Source organism: Cyanistes caeruleus, chromosome 5, assembly GCF_971803275.1.
Source record: "Cyanistes caeruleus chromosome 5, bCyaCae1.hap1.1, whole genome shotgun sequence".
Lineage (NCBI taxonomy): Eukaryota > Metazoa > Chordata > Aves > Passeriformes > Paridae > Cyanistes > Cyanistes caeruleus.
The window spans coordinates 17,379,867-17,396,019 of NC_141705.1; the positions used below are offsets into that span (position 1 = coordinate 17,379,867).

The 16,153-nt window shown below is 39.1% G+C and overlaps 1 protein-coding gene across 2 annotated transcripts in view; it reads right to left on the reverse strand.

Moving 5' to 3' along the window:
* Window positions 1-13,193, reverse strand: part of KCNIP4 (potassium voltage-gated channel interacting protein 4) — a 383,084-nt gene extending 369,891 nt beyond the window's left edge. Inside the window, exons 1-2 of one of the 2 annotated variants that reach the window (XM_086891604.1) lie at window positions 13,099-13,193; window positions 12,750-12,964 (exon numbers count right to left, since the gene is read on the reverse strand). In XM_086891604.1, the coding sequence (XP_086747730.1) occupies window positions 12,750-12,810 (61 nt within the window). In that variant the 5' untranslated portion in view covers window positions 12,811-12,964; window positions 13,099-13,193. Of the gene's footprint in view, window positions 1-12,749 lie in introns of both variants that reach the window. The other variant, XM_023925424.2, reaches the window with a different exon arrangement.
* Between the last annotated feature and the right edge of the window lie 2,960 nt (window positions 13,194-16,153).

The window sequence follows — 16,153 nt, forward strand, 5'->3', positions numbered from 1 at the left end:
GACTAACAAAGTAACAATTTTCCCACAAGACTTCTCAATTTCGTTTCTCCATTACTTACAAATTATTCTTCAAGACTTCAGAAAGTGACCAGTAGTTTCAGATAATGTCAATTCTAATCAAAAAGCACTGTGATCCTATCATCCAAGAAAAATGTAGTTCTCTCCATGACAGTACTATCAAAGATATGTTATTACTGGCTTAATAGTTTCATAAAAGACTAATGAATAGACTAATAAAAAGTTATACAGAAACAGACACAACAAATAGAACTCACTGCACACTTAATTTCCAGCTAAGGTCAACTGTTTTACAAAATTGTTCTGAAGGAAAAAGGAAGTACTAGAATGATATTACTTGTAGAACAGTCAACATAAAATTCAGAGGGAGAATAAATGATATGAAGAATGAAGACAAAGACACACTATGTATAAAATAGATTAGTTATGACGGATGTTAACAAAGTAACTGTCAATCAAATCATTGCGAAGTTCCCAAAGAATACAGAAAAGATGATGTTATATACTTATATAAAAATCAAGTGTAACATTTTCCCAGCAAACCAAACCAAGGAATGCTGATTGGTATAAAGGCAGAGTACCAACTCCCTGCCTCCAGAGGACTGTCTGATAAAAGCTTCTGCCTAGGCTCGTTAAAACAGCTTTATCACATCTCACAACTGAAGTCAAACACACAGTTTAATTTATTAACATCCACAGACCAGCTATCACAGAACTCTCCTGGAGCTACAAGCTTAAAAAACCATATCCCTAAACCATCAGGCTATAAAAATGAATTTGGGAAAGACAGATAATAAATTCTCTATGGTCATTTGTATGCAAGTGCCATTCTAATGGTGATTTTAATCAGGCAGTGGACAAAAGTTAAATGCTTTTTGAGCATGTACACCAAAAAGCATAACTAGAAAAGCTTAAGCTGGTATAAAAGTTAAAATACATGATATCCTCTTGATTAAAGCCTCCTAGATACATCAGCCTCAAAAAACGAGAGAGGAATGAGCACACCCTATTTTATCATTATAATAGCATTTAGTAAAGACACTCATAAAAGCGGAGGCACATCTTATCAAGTGTGAGATGGTACAGCACTGATAAAAATAATCTGAATAAGAAGTGCTTGAAACTTCAAAAGCTTTGCTATTGCCTGTGACATTGACTTTTCATGTTAAAAATTTGTTTAAAGTAACTGTCTTCAGTTTTTATTTATGGAAGAGAGAACTAAGTTCATGCTACATATCAAATGTTCAAGAGATAAAATATTCTTAGAAAATATAGAGTTCATAAAAGGGTCACTGACAGTGTTTTCTTTCTGAAGATCCAAATGCAATAAATAGCTGTAAAGCAGTGCAAGTTAAAGCTGTGCTTCTTTATTTATTTGGAATATCTGCTCAGATCATAAAAGAGACGAGTTCTGGAGGCCCTTGAGAATCCATGCAGCTTTCCATCAAGCTTCCCATACAGATGCGGGAAAGTTGATGGTTGTTATTTCTTGCAATACAACGATTCCTACCTCAGCCCAAATTCTTGAGAACTGATTGATACAAATAGTTGTGCACTGCAAGGGCATAACTTACTCCCAACACAAACTGGGAGCAGCTGATCTCATCTGCATGGAAGCAGTAACCTGCAGAGCTCTTGTAGGATGAGAGGAATTACCATCAACGGGGGCAAGCTGGAATCTCTCCTTTGTGATAGGCAGGTAAGCAGAAATCTTTACCCTACTTTTAATTTTCCAATTCCAAGCACTGTTGGCAGTAAGCTTCCAACAAGTTTGAAAGTTAGAAGATAAAAAGCAACACTCAAAAACTAGTTACCATTTTTAAATGATAATTTAGAACCCATCAAGTAAACTTCCAGAGAAATTATCTATCTTGTTAAAACAGAATGGAGAAAAACTATTTAGGTGACAACTGGGAAGTTGTCTGGGAAGTCTGCTGCCGCTGAACATGTTAAATCACAGGTTGAGGACAGGTGGAATGCTGTCATGGAAGGGACAGCAGTTCAGACTTAAAACTATAAACAAGACAAAAATCTAAGACATTCCAAAGAAAGTTTTTGTCCTGTTCAGTATTATAAAATCTTGGCTATGGATTTCATCGATTCTGGGTAGCAGGCTTTAAATGTAAGATCTACTTTATGACTAGGAAACAGTTTTTATCAAGAAAGATAAATTCTGGACTAGATTAACCAGCAATGTCATAAAGCACCCAGTAGTCATGAATTACAAGTACCTTGAGAAAAAAGCCATCTAAACCAGAATATGAATATTTGATCCTGCATTGGAGAATCAGGAGAAATAGGAAGACTTCTCAACTTCTCCAAAATATTTATTCTGTGATTTAATGGGTTTTTATTGCTTTTATCTCAAAAGTACAAAAGAAATCCAGTGTAATAGAATTTTTGAGCTGGATTTTGTATCAGGCTTTTGCCCTGAGCAGGCTGCATGGATTACACACAGTTGTGCGCAGTCAGCCTGGTTAGTCACTGTCTGCCTAGCATTCAGAGACAAATACAAACATGTAATCTTGACTGTGTATATGTCTATTTATTTTGTCCTCAGCCAGAGAAGTCACAGCACTGCCAGTGGGCAGATTTTTTTCTTATAATAAAAGTTTCTCAAATGAAGATATTACACAAAAATCTCAGCATTCCTTGAGGAAGTTTTGCTTCCCAGAAAGCAAATAATTAACTGACTCTTAAACGTTGCAGATTTGGTGATTTGGATTAGAAATACTGTCCATTATTTTGAATAGGTAAACAGGCTCTCTTTTGATATCTCTCTCTGCTTCTCATATTCCCATATTCTTACATTAGCATTACAAGGGGTACTGTCTATATTATTGGGTATCCTCTACAGCCACAGTTTTGGCTTATGAAATTATGGAATACACAGGAAGGGACAAAGGCTTTGTTTCTTCCCTTCTCTGTACAAAGTTTCAGAATCTAAAGGACAAAAGTCAACTGTTCAAACATTTGAGTAAGTGCCTTTCTTAAGTCTAACAGGATGATCCTCAGTTACAACACTGCACTGCTGCAAGATCAGGCTTTCAGTCTTAAACAAACAGGCACTGCTGGATCCAGAATTAATTGTTTCATTAATTGTTTAAGTGCAAAGTTGTATTTAATCAATACACACCCTTCTTGGAACACAAAACATTCTGTGTTATCACAAGAAACTACCAAATGAACTGTGTTCACTGTTGTATACTCATTTATTCTAACACTACACCTGCAGAATGGAAGGTATACCATCTCCACAGTCAGCATTTTGAGTTGCCACCTACCAAATAGTAGTTTGATAATGCCATCAACTTTTTCTTGTTCATTTCCATGGAGGAATTAGTCACTTAACTGACAGCATTTCTGTACATATTCTTTGTGAAAAGGCTTACATGAAAACACAATATTAATGCTTTGGGTTCTTGAAAGGAAAAGAAAAATACACCCAAAAAAAGCCTACTTTCTTCTGAATTCTTTAATCGAAAAAGACCTAACAGATTGTCAGCCTAGCAGTAGTTTAAGTGCTGTTGATTAAAGTGACTGCTGATAAAATACTGCTTAATAAAACATTAGAAATTTACTGACATCTTTTAGATAGCTTTACTATCTAAACAGGTCAAAATATTCTTACTTTTGCATTTCGAAGTATAGGCCGTTGTTTTTAAACTGTGGCAAAGTAAAACATACAGCTAAATTATGAGTAGAAATTTGGTTTTTTTAGTACAACATGGGATTTTAGCTGAACACCTCCCATCTCTCAGGAATAAAAAAAGTTACTGATTCTCAGCAAGTCCGGGGTGGTTCAAATACTTTTGATACAGGAAGAGATCCTTATAAGTCTATATTAAAACACAGAATTGGTTTATTCTATTTTAGTATCAGAAAATTAGCTGAATGCAAACAAAAGGTGTAGCTGACACAACTATTTCCATGAGTAAAAATAACGTCTAAATACTGTTCAACCATGCAAGTTAAGCAATTAAGCAAGGTATATAAGTCTGTCTAATTTTACGTCCTACTAGTTCATATTTTTAGTAGATTTAGGGTACTGGGAGAAACTTGACAGCCAGTGTGCCATGTAAAGAACTATGTCACTATACCCTCAGCCATGTCTGTTTCCTCTTCACTTTAATCTCCACTTGCTGTTTTCCTCCAGTCTATCAGAATTCTGTTTTATAAAACATGCATTAGAGACCAGCAGTTCCACTGGATGCATCACCTACTCTCCTCTCCTTTGACTGACAATCAACCAACCAAGAAAGAAGCATGTAACCTAAAAATAACATCCCTCTGAGGAAAAAGATTATGCAAAAAAGGTCAGAAAGTGCTCATTTAGCTGAGGGATTCACATGTGCTTCCAAGTGACAAATAGGCAGAAGCAGAAGCCATTGCTTGAGAGAGTCAGAGGTGTCAATCTCCTGCAAAGAGGTTCGTCGTCATCATCTTGTAAAAGAGGGCAGAAAGGGCAGCACCTATCACCTGTCTACCAAAGCCATCCTGATCTCTGATCTCCTCTTTCCCATCTACCAGGCAGAGAAGGCTGGAAGCAAAAGCTTTGAAGCAAACAACATAGTGAGTAGAGAGATCCTAGACACAGAGGTACTTCTGTCATTTACCCAGTTCTGGAAGGTAGGCTGGGAAGATAATGCACAATGTGGCATCTTCAAAATCTTCAAAAATTAAAAAAACAGAAACTGGGGAACCCCTGTTCATCACCACCACAAAGATCAAAGGATGATGCAGTATATAAAGTAGACCTAGTTACTGAAACAATAGCATGAAATTCTCTGCATTTTAATCATAGTGCACATCCTCACAATTTGCTTATCCACTTTATTTAATTTTTTTTTCTTAGTCATCTTGAATTTGGTAGACCAGCTGTGCAGAAATCAGGTCAGCACCTAAGTGTGTGTGTCAATTACAGCACCTTTTCAAAAATAACAATAAATTTTAATGTATACTTGTTTCAGTTACCAGCAGGTGCATGCTGCCACAACATCGACGCAATATCTCGAAAAAATAGTCTAGATTTATCTTTCTTTACTGATAGCATTACAACAGGTGATACTTTCTATAATGTCAGATCAGAAAACACAATAACCTCAAATGTCCATAAATCAACATGGAAAATAATATACAGAATAGAAAAAGTGAATCAGAAGATATGCAGTATACAATTCACTTACTGAGCATTGGAATAGAAGTCAACAGTCAGAATGATTACCAGGGTATCCCCTGGTAAAAACTGGCTACACTGTCAAAACTCACGACCTATGGTGATATGAGGAAACACCTATCATACTGCTATCAGCCCAAAATGAAGCAAAACATGAATCTATAGTTGCATATTTTTGATATAAATCTGTTATGTTGCTTCAGTGGACTACTCTTTAAGGACTTTTCTCCTACTGATTTTAAGATAAACAGGATTCAATTATCTCTGTCTAAAGGTAACAGAACAGCAGATCCCAGAGTCCACCTGCTCAGATACCACTAAAGCTGCACACATAAAAGGCATTTCTTGGTCACTGTCCTCTCCTTTCCTTTAACTTTCAGGTAGGGACTGTAATCCCACAGTGTATTTTTCATTCTCCCAACAATCCTCTGCATTGGGGAAACCTTGTGCACACAGACAGGGATGCTCCTGCCAGTAATGGTGCTGTGTGTGGGTGTTTGTGGGTGGGTGTGTGTGGGTGTTTGTGGGTGGGTGTGTGTCTGTGAGAGATCCCTCCCAGTGCCGGGACAGGGAAGGAGCACCTGCTGCTGCAAAATGCCAAGGAGTGGTTGATGCAACGTGCTTTGGCACGCTCTGAAAAAACAATCTCAAAAAAGGGTCACTCTTTCTCAAGCATTCTTTGAAATTAAGAGCTGCAATTTTCATTAAAAAAAAAAAAAATGTGCATTATAGTAGTACTGGTCCAGGTATTTTGAAAATGTGACTATACATTGTAAATTTATGGTGCTTAGCATGTACACATACATCTCTACATATTATAAAATCCCAGGCCTCAATGTTCAGATGCAATAACGCATGAATCTGACAGATGTTATATAGTGTGACTTTCAAAAGATCATCATTTCAAGTTGTATCATGTACCCATGTTAAACTATTTTTAAAAAATCAATTTTTTCTTCTCTTTTTCGATTTTCAGCAAGTATTTTGGATAGAACTTTCCATCATATAACTGTTATCTTTTAGAACAGAGTTGTTTTTCAATGTGTTTTTATTATAATATGCACTGTAATATCACTGAAATTTCTAAGTCAAATAACTACATTTAATTTTAAAAATCCTTATTTATTGCAATTATTTCCACCGGTACCAAAGGGTTTAGGAATAGTCACAATAATCAAATTACTTACTGTGATGACATGTTATTCTGGTTGTTCCCACTGAGAAGAATCATACCCATCATCACACTTTGTGGCTACTGGTTACCTTTCTAATAAATCCTAAATGTTCCTTTTGGATTATTAACAGAAGTTTGATGAAAAACATAAGAATAAGAATTTTCTCTACTTATAATAACTACAGCAATATTTGTAATATATATTCTCCCTGGAGATACAGTGAGGTAACTGAAAATTGTGTGAACAAGAAAAGTTTGTCAGTAAAATTGGGGGGCTTTTTACCTGTCAATAAAATAGCAAACCCTTCCTGACTGCATGATATAGATCACCACCTTGAAGTCTATGTCTTAGGACATTCAGAGTTAGAATAATTATTTTTTTGCTGTTACCACTTAGCACCTTTGTGGCATATGGGTGTAGTGAGCTCTGCAGTGCTAGGCATTTACCTGTGCTTGGGGATTATGCATTATCTGGTGAAAAATACCTGGTAGACAAACAAAGATATTAACTCCTACAATAAAATCCAAACATTTAAATGCATCATTTTTCTGAATAGGGCAAAACATCTATATTTTTAAATTCTCTATTATCAAGCCTTCCACCTGTAGTTCCTTTCTCCAGTGGACCCATAAGCATCTATGGCTTTCATACCACTGTTTGTGCTACTCCAATATAAATTATAAATGTACAACAGGGGTTCACAACGATGAAGTGTATCTCTAAAGAAGTTTGTTTTATAGGTGAAAAAGAATATAAAAGAGAAACACTATAATATTATTTTCAGACCTCTGACAGAGAGTGCCTTTTAATACCATATTAAGTCTCTGCTGGGCTGCCAGAAATAAAACACAGTATGAGCTCAGACATACAGCTTTTATTCTGTGTTTGGGTTTATTCTTAGATGCGAATGGATTCAATATATTTTCAACCCAATCACATATTTTAAACTGCTGTCAATTTATTGCTGTCTACAGATTTCCCAAACTCATAGAAGTAAATCTAGAGCCCAGCCTCTCTGCTGCTGCATACATGAAGGTGATAACACAGAAATGATCTCTCATTGTAAAAATTGAAAATTATGAGAAAAAAAGAATCAAACCATAATCTATATGATCCTAAGACTCCTGTAATATAACTACAAACTAATAATTAAGAACATCACAGAATAATTGGATTCCATGTTTTCCATAGTTCCATAGGCTTCAAAACACATACATTCTGTACACTTTCCCTTCTCTTCCACATTCTGCCGGGTGTATTCAGTGAGAAACCCAGGCCAAATAATACTTAGCCATAAAAACAATAGAAAGCAAGGCCCTTGCCAGAAAAGCCAGGATTCTGAAAGGACAACTACTATAAAAAAAACTAATGTCTATGTCAAACTGTTGTCCATTTACTTTTGATGCAGCTACACATTACAGTTCAGGCCAAACTATTATAGAGACAAACCATCCCATTAACCACCTCCACCTGCACTGCCACACTATTCTCCAAATAATGAAGGTTTTGTATCTACACTTCTTATATCCCAGAATAGGCTCAAGCCTATGAATTGAAGTGTGTGCTAATAAGGAAGGAAATCCTACTTGGTTCAGACTGTGTCAACTACAATTACTGAAATACAGATTTGTGTCCTTGACTTCCAAGACCACAAACATTTGCTAATGTTTTCTCTCTCATTTCAAATAGGCATAATGGCCTCTGCTTATAGGAGACAATAAATGGCCAGCATTTGTTTGGCAAGGAAGAGCCCAAATACAATCTATTTTGGTACTGGAAAGAAGAAAGGACACATAGAATTGGTGAGGGGGATGGGGAGAAGATAGTAGGACAGCCTGGCAGGAATGCACATATCTATGAAACAGTGAAGCAATCAGGCGTTGTATTTTTAGATACTTTCTTTTCCAAGTGCCAAAGATTCCGAATAAATCACAATGGCAAACTGAGAGGCTGAGATGGGATAGATTACAGCTGAATGCTGCACAGATCAAATATTCAGCTCCAACCCAAAGCAGAAGTCCTAAGTGCTTATCTGAAACACTGTAAAAGCTTTCCATGACACACACCAGCCACTTCTTTGATGGCTATATTTACTGCTAGATACCATATCTGCCTCTATATATTTTAAAATGCCTAAAAACACCTGGAAAGCAGAAGTTCTCTAAGTAAGTATACCTGAAACTTGTCCAGATGTTCAGTATGTATCAACATGTATCAACTCTCTGAGCATAGACAGACAGAACAATGAATAAGGAAGCCGTCTTTTATGAAAATTGATATTTACAAGACATAAAGTTTATACTGGTGGAAAGGCAAGGTATTTTCAGCATTCATGGCAAATATGCAACAGAACTTTGCATATAATTACTTCTTTACACTCACTGAGCAGAGGAACTGGAGATGGAGGCAGAACTCCAATTTTATACAGAGGCTTATGCCCCAGTCAGTTCACTGAAATGTCAGTTATTTCCTCCACCCTGCAGAATTAGAACTTATATTTTACACTGAAAATATTTATATCTCCTTGCATGTCCATTATGTATATACATTCTTTATTAGATCACGAGCCCATTTAATTTATTCCTTTCCTTTCTGTGTATTTGCAGATTTCACAGCAAAAGCAATGCGTTTGGAAGCAGCACTTACAGCACAGTCCAGACAAGATGGTCCAGCACCCTGACCATCAGAATCTTAGAAGTGTTCAGTGGTGGAGAGTGTTTGGAGACAGCAGATCATTACTAAAAACAGTGACACTGACCACACGTTCTTCAGACGGAGCTCCCAGACAAACCAAAGCTTTCACGCTGATATGAGTATTGGTGCAAATCACTTGGAAAGTCACTGCCTGCTTTTCATCGTGTCAGATGAATCCCAGCTGTGATATAAAGAAATTGGTCCAATGCATACCACTAACATGTAATAGATTTTGTGTCTCAATGTGTGAGATACAAAATCTGTTTCATCCTTTCCCTCCTCCCATCTCATCTTTTTTTTTTTTTCCTGTAATTGTTTTCCAGTATATTTCTTATCACTTTCTTACTTTTCCTTAGCATCCATTTTCCTAAATTCCTATTTTCAGCTTTTTCAATATGTAACTTTTTGTCCTTTTAGCCCTATTTCCTTTGTCTTGTAAGAATGCCCCAAGCAACAAGAGCAAGTCATTCATTAAAAGCAAAAGTGAGCACTAGTGCAAAAGGATCTCTCAGAGGCATGGCAGAGAATATTTAACTCTAAGTAAACTTAAAGTTGGATAAACAGTGCTTAATAATATTGTTTGGTCCACTGTAGTCCCTCTGCCCACAATACAGAAATGACAGCCTTTCTCCTAACATAAATAATTTGCTACTGCCTTGTCTAAAAACTGAAAGTCTTCAAAACCTGTCATAAATGACACCATGGCTTTCAAAAATATTTCTGTTTTTTAAATAAGCATGGTCATACTGGTCAGCACAATGCCCATTCTGAATTCATCACACCCTAAAGCAAAGCAACCAGTTGCTGTGATAATGTCTTATTCATATTAGTATTCCCAACAGCTTAAATTTGTCCTAGATATTGAACCCACAGGACATTTTGTGATTAAACTTGTTCTTACCCACACAAACTTTTACTGATAATCTCCCTCTGCTCTTCTCATTTTGCCAAGACGCTGCACGCCTTTACCCAGCAGCAGATGAGTTTTGGCTATCACTTGCACAAATGCAGCTTTCTGATAGATAAGACATTGATAAAGACAATTTCATGAGGCAGAGAGATGAAACAGTTCATCCTTACAATGGCTCAGTACTCCACAGAGGACACATTCTCGTTCTTCAAAAACTCTCAGTGGTGCTTCAATTGACACTAATTTGAATACCCTTGAATCAGAAGATGCCCTGCAAGGTGCAAGACTAAATGTAAGGAGAAGATCAGCTTAAGGCAGTCTCTACCTGTTAAAAGGCCAAAAATGTTGCCTTTTTCATTAATAATTTTCATTATTCAAGTTGCCTGTGCACTATTTGGGTTTTATTTTACTAGAAAAATGAAATGGAGGAACAGTCGCACTTTTGTTGGTTTCATTTTCTGACTCTCATGCACTAACATCAAATCCCGGTAACAACTCTACTGCAGGCATTACCATTTAAAAATGACTAACGTTTGAAGCTATGATTCTATTTGAAGAGAATTAATGAGAAAAAATCCACCTTCCTAGTTAAAAATGCAACAGACAGGTACATTCAGAAATGCTGATGGCACTGAAAATGAGCTGAACATTTAACATCCCTGGAGGGAGACAGCTAGAGAAGAGAAAGGTGTAAAGGAAAGTTTAGATGAAAAAGGGCCAAAACTGTGGGAAGATGAAAACAAATGGACTCTCTCACATAAGAAGAAAGCCCAGAGGAGTGAAGCTAGACACTTGTTAGCTTCACATCACATCACATCATATCAAACTGGTGATGAGATGTCAGTTGAGTAATGTGTGTCGTTCTCCAAAAGAAAGGAGGTATTTCCTTTTAGCTCTGTCATTTTTATCTTTCTGTATTCTTTTTCTGGCATAAAAACTTATTTTTGAGAAATGTTTTTCCCACAGTAAGTCATGTTTCAGTCAGATTTTGCTTGGTATTCCAAAAGAGTGCAAAAGTGTATCTTACTTCCTCTCACCATTACAAGTTTAAAGTGAATTAAAGCTGTTATTAATTTTTAAAAGCTACTATGCATGAATATCGAGAATCAAAATAGAAAACACATCTAATATACAGCCCAACTGAAGGTAATTTCCATAAAAACATCATCTGGGTATTTCCTATTACTTGCATGACATGGATTCAGACCATATTTCCCCAATTTTTGTATAGACACTTTCCTGCTACTGCAAACTATACCTGTAAGAAAAAACATTAAGCTTTAAACTCTCTTTATACTTCAATGCCTACATTAATGATCCATAAATCAAATAATTCCTCAACAGCAGCTGTGCAAATCCACTGAGCCTAAATCATGACCTCAGTTTTGTCTAGCCTGAACAGTCCTGCATGGTGGTTGCACAGGTAGCCAAGAGCCTGCTCGGTGTTTGTCACTGATGATGTATGTGTTATGGAAAATAGTGTGACTTTCAGACCTCTAACACACTACAGCTGGAAGGCTGACAGCGGTACCTGGAGGGAAAAACCTAAATTATAACTGGGGGGGGTTGGATCTGAAAAGTAGTGACAAGTATCACAGCACAACTTTAGTGGCCACGTCCCTTGTAGGATAATATAAGGACAATACATTTTTTCCCAAAACTAGAGTGAACTGCAAAGATGGACTTACAATTGAGCTGATAGCACAGTCAAATACCAAAGTTCCCTATCCCCAACGCAATGATCTGGTATTCTACATGACCGGCTACACATTCTAAAACATTAAAAGAGCTGGGACATTAAGGAAAAAGAAAAACCAGGTACAATCCAGCAGAGAACACATGGTTGTGAACCTCCTCTAGCAAGCAGAAGATGCACTCTGAAGCATAAGAAATCAAGCAAATGATAGGACAGATCTGTGTCTTTCAAACAACTTGTTGGTAAGGCTACTATTCTACAGTGGCATCACAGTTTATGAGAAATACAGCTGCACAGCAAGAAACATTTCTCTAAGAAAAGAAGTTTCCCCTGTTTTTGACTGCCTGATTTGCAAAGTTTTTCATTAACTATCCAACTATCCTCTGCTTATCCAGCTGGCTTGAGCGGAACACCTTTCTTGGCAACATCCTCTTAAACACACTGCACCCAAAAAGCTTCATTTTTAAATAATAGGGAAAAAATAGGAGTCACAATCCCTGTGGAGGACAGCAAGGCGTGCTTTTCCTCCCTAAAATGCAAGTTATCCTTCAGTCTTTCTCAGGTGAATGTGTAACTGCAGTTTGAGGTACAGTGAAAAGAAAGGCACCAAACAGTCTCTGGCTTACCAGAAGAAGCTGGTCTCCATCAAATAGTTTCTACTTGGGCATCAGAGAGGTACAGAGGAGACCAAAGCAGGCAGGTGTAAAGGGGCCTGACTAAAATCATCTCCTGGGAGTTGGTAACTATAGAGGATGTGCCCTGGAGGTTCATTCCCAGCCCCAAGTCATTTCAGCAAAGGCAAAAGTACCAGTCAGGTCAGAGCAGGCATCTTACGGCAGGATTCGCGAAGCCCTGGACGCTCCTTAGCCCGAGACCCCAGGCATTAAGCGTTTGCTCACTGTCCCCACAGACTCACACATCTGCCCGCTGCACGGCTGCGTTCGCCCCCTGAGCGGGCAGGCAGCTCCCCCCTCCGCGCCCCACGCCAAGTTGCCAGACTCGCTGCCCAAAGGAGAAGGGACGAAACCCCAAATTAAATCAGAGAAGCAACCTCGCGTCCCCGCGCTGCTCGCGTCCTACCGCCTGTGGAGCTGGCCTCCTCCAGCTGCGCCGAGATGCTCTCCACTCTCCTCACGTCCATGCTGCGAGGCGGGAGGCGCCCGGAGCAGCGGCGGGAAAGCGCGGCAGCACCGCCGCGCCGGGGCCGCGGGAGCCGGAGCGGGGCCGGGAGCGGGGCTGGGAGCGGGAGCGGGAGCGGGGCTGGGAGCGGGGCTGGGAGCGGGGCTGGGAGCGGAGCGGGGCTGGGAGCGGGAGCGGGGCTGGGAGCGGGAGCGGGGCTGGGAGCGGCGGAGCGGAGCGGGATGGGAGCGGGGCTGGGAGCGGCGGAGCGGAGCGGAGCGGGATGGGAGCGGGGCTGGGAGCGGCGGAGCGGAGCGGAGCGGGATGGGAGCGGGGCTGGGAGCGGCGGAGCGGAGCGGGAGCGGGAGCGCGGCCCCGCCTCAGCGGCGGCGCCTCCCCCGCCACCCGCGCGGCGCGGGGCGGGCTCGGCGCGGGGCTCCGGGGCGCTCTCCCGCGGGGCCGCGGCCGCGACCCCTTCCCTGTCGGGACTGGGAGGTTTGGGCTCGCTTGCCCGCTCCGCCGAGCTCCCCCGCCGCGGCTGGGGAGCGGGGCGGCCGTGGGGACAGCCCCGAGCCGGAGTCCGGCACGGCGGGGCCCGCTGCGCTGTGCGGCCGCGCTCAGGTGGTGCCCGCAGCACCTGTTAGCCGCAGGCTGCCCGGGACACGGACCGCCGCCGAGCAAAGGGATGCTCCCATGGCAGCTGCGCCCCTCGGACGCCTCTGCCAGGCTGGGAGCACTCCCTAAGCCCCAGGGTATGCTTTGGAAGGGATTGGAAAGGGCATTTTTAAGACACCTTCTTAACACCTCTATTTTATCAGTGCCTGCTATGACACGTGGCATACCATTGGAAAATGCTTCAATTATGATAGTTCTCCTAGTTCAATTTTACACAGTTAGTTTTTCAGTCTTTACGATTTCGACTATCCCTGCATGAATAATAACGTGTTTCTGAAATCCCAGTTCTTCTCATTGTGTTCAGCCCAAAAAAATTATAGTAATTTTCTCCAAGGGTTTTCAAGGGTTATAGGCTTAGCTACCTAATACCTTATTTTTGACATCTTATTCATATTATCCCTTGAACCTTGTGTTATTAATATTCCTATGAGCTGAAAGATAAGGGAGCAATTCCTATGCCACACTGCCAACTCATGCTTTAGGAGGGGGCTTATATCTCCTTTCATTTCACAGGACAAACTTACGTCTGCTTCAACCCCAAAATCATGGAGTGATTGAAGTCTTGAATGGACAGAGACACCACAGTGTAGTATAAAGCTTGCCCAGGACAACATGATGTTGAGTGGCTTTTACCATGTGTTCTTTTTTGATAAAAATACATTCAGTGATGGAGGTTTAGGTAAGACTGTGGAGAAACAGGATTCAGAGTACTGTATTTGTCACATACCCTCAAAATATTTCCCTTCTATAAGGTGAATCCTTAAGTAGCCAGGATATGTCTCTTCTTATCAAAGAAATTCAAAGTACTAAGAACAGAGATCAGGTTTTTATCTCATTTATAAGGATTTGAGCTTACTTTGAAGCTAACTTTACAGAAAGCTAATTTATCACAATTCAGAGCGAGCCCTTGTCATTACATATATACTGTTTTCAGAGTGAGACGATTCAGATTTACCATTGTCACTTCCTTTTGCTCTACACCAACATTGTATCAGAACTCTGTGACTTAAAAAAACTCTCTAAATATATGGGAGCAGCTGGTCATAACAGATTGAACTAAGGCAGGAATGGTAGTAATACATCAAGAATCCCTATACATTCATCTTGTGTCTTAGAATGAATTACAGGTATACAGCACAACATGAAACAGAAGTGCCAGAAGTGCCTTCCAGGTTTTTACAGAAAAGGTGGTGTGTGTCAACTAAAAGATGAATTGTGTCTGAGGCAAAGAAAAAAGAAAGTGGCACAAATAAACAGAACTGTCTCCATAAATCTGCATGTATCTCTCAATCTCATCTGCTTCATTTTTATGTTTGCTCTCCTTGTTTCCATCCACTTGCTCTTTGTCTCCTGTTCTTCTTGGTGGGCCTGGCTCCAAGTAATTTCCTCTGCATACTCTTTTCTTTTTATTCTCTTGAGTTTTAAATATTTATCTTAAAAAAAACCCTTGTGTTATTTTGATGTTCTATGTAAAACAAAATGTGCATGTCAGAATGTGGCGTTTTTCCAAATTTGCTTTAAAGGGCAAATTCTTTATTGTTTACCAAACCTGATTAAGTTTCCTCCAATTAGCATGTCAAGCCCATGTATCTGCTCTATATAACATCCAGTAAAAATTGACATCAACTGTGATTTCATCCCTTCTATATAATTACATTTCAACATATAATTGTATTTCTACAAATATAGAGTTTCATACCAGTTTCTACTCTTCAAAATATATAACAACTTCCTTTCTTCCTCATTTATTTCAAATATTTCTTTTGGAGATAAATACTAATAATACCTTGAGTGTGTATTTAGTGCTACATGTATAGCTGAAGATTTTTTCCAGTCCCTTGTGATAAAATTTTAAGTTCTTCTTCTTGAAGTAGTTGATGTAGTTTCCATCTAATTTTTAAATTAGAATCTGAATCAGCATATTCCCGTTTGCCTCAAATGTAAACTAATTGTGAAGACTTAACATAATTATGATTTAGTGTGTCCAAATTAAGTTCAGATTTCCACATCTGTTTAAAAGATGTAAAACGTAAAATTAAGTGTTAAATTATGATGCTAAAATAATGAACAAGGAAGCATTTTCTTCCAAAAGAGAAAATCAAATCATTGGTGAGTAAAAAATAACCAACAAGATTTCTAGTGGTAGCATGTTCCTAATAGAGAGTACTTGGTTTTTTTTCTACGTCTATGTGTGGATGAGAAAAGGCTCAGACCCAGAAAATGTACAGCTTTACCCAAATATTCAGTCCTTTTAGTCTGTTCTGCTCCCCCACTGGTCTTGGGACATCTGCAAAGGTTAACACAGTAGTTTAGTTACCCAAATTGTACTAGCACTAAGGAACTGCATAATACGTAATTAAAAATTTGAATAGAACAAATATAAGGCACTAAATATCCAACACCTCTGTGTCACTTTCTAGGCCTCCAGAGAAGCTATTTATTTTGGCAGTGCTTCCTCTGCTAGAGAATGGCTCTCCAGGTAACAGCTTTCTTGATACCCAGAAAAATAAATCATTAGGTTATATTTTGTGACTGCATGTCACTCACAATTTTTTTCACAAGGAAAAAAGAAACCCAACAGCTAAAGCAGTTTGTCACTTACTTCTAGGAAAAATATTCTTCCTTCTCCAAAAAGTAATAAAAGTCCATTTTGCTACTTTTTATTCAGAAATGAGAAAGAAACTGTTCTT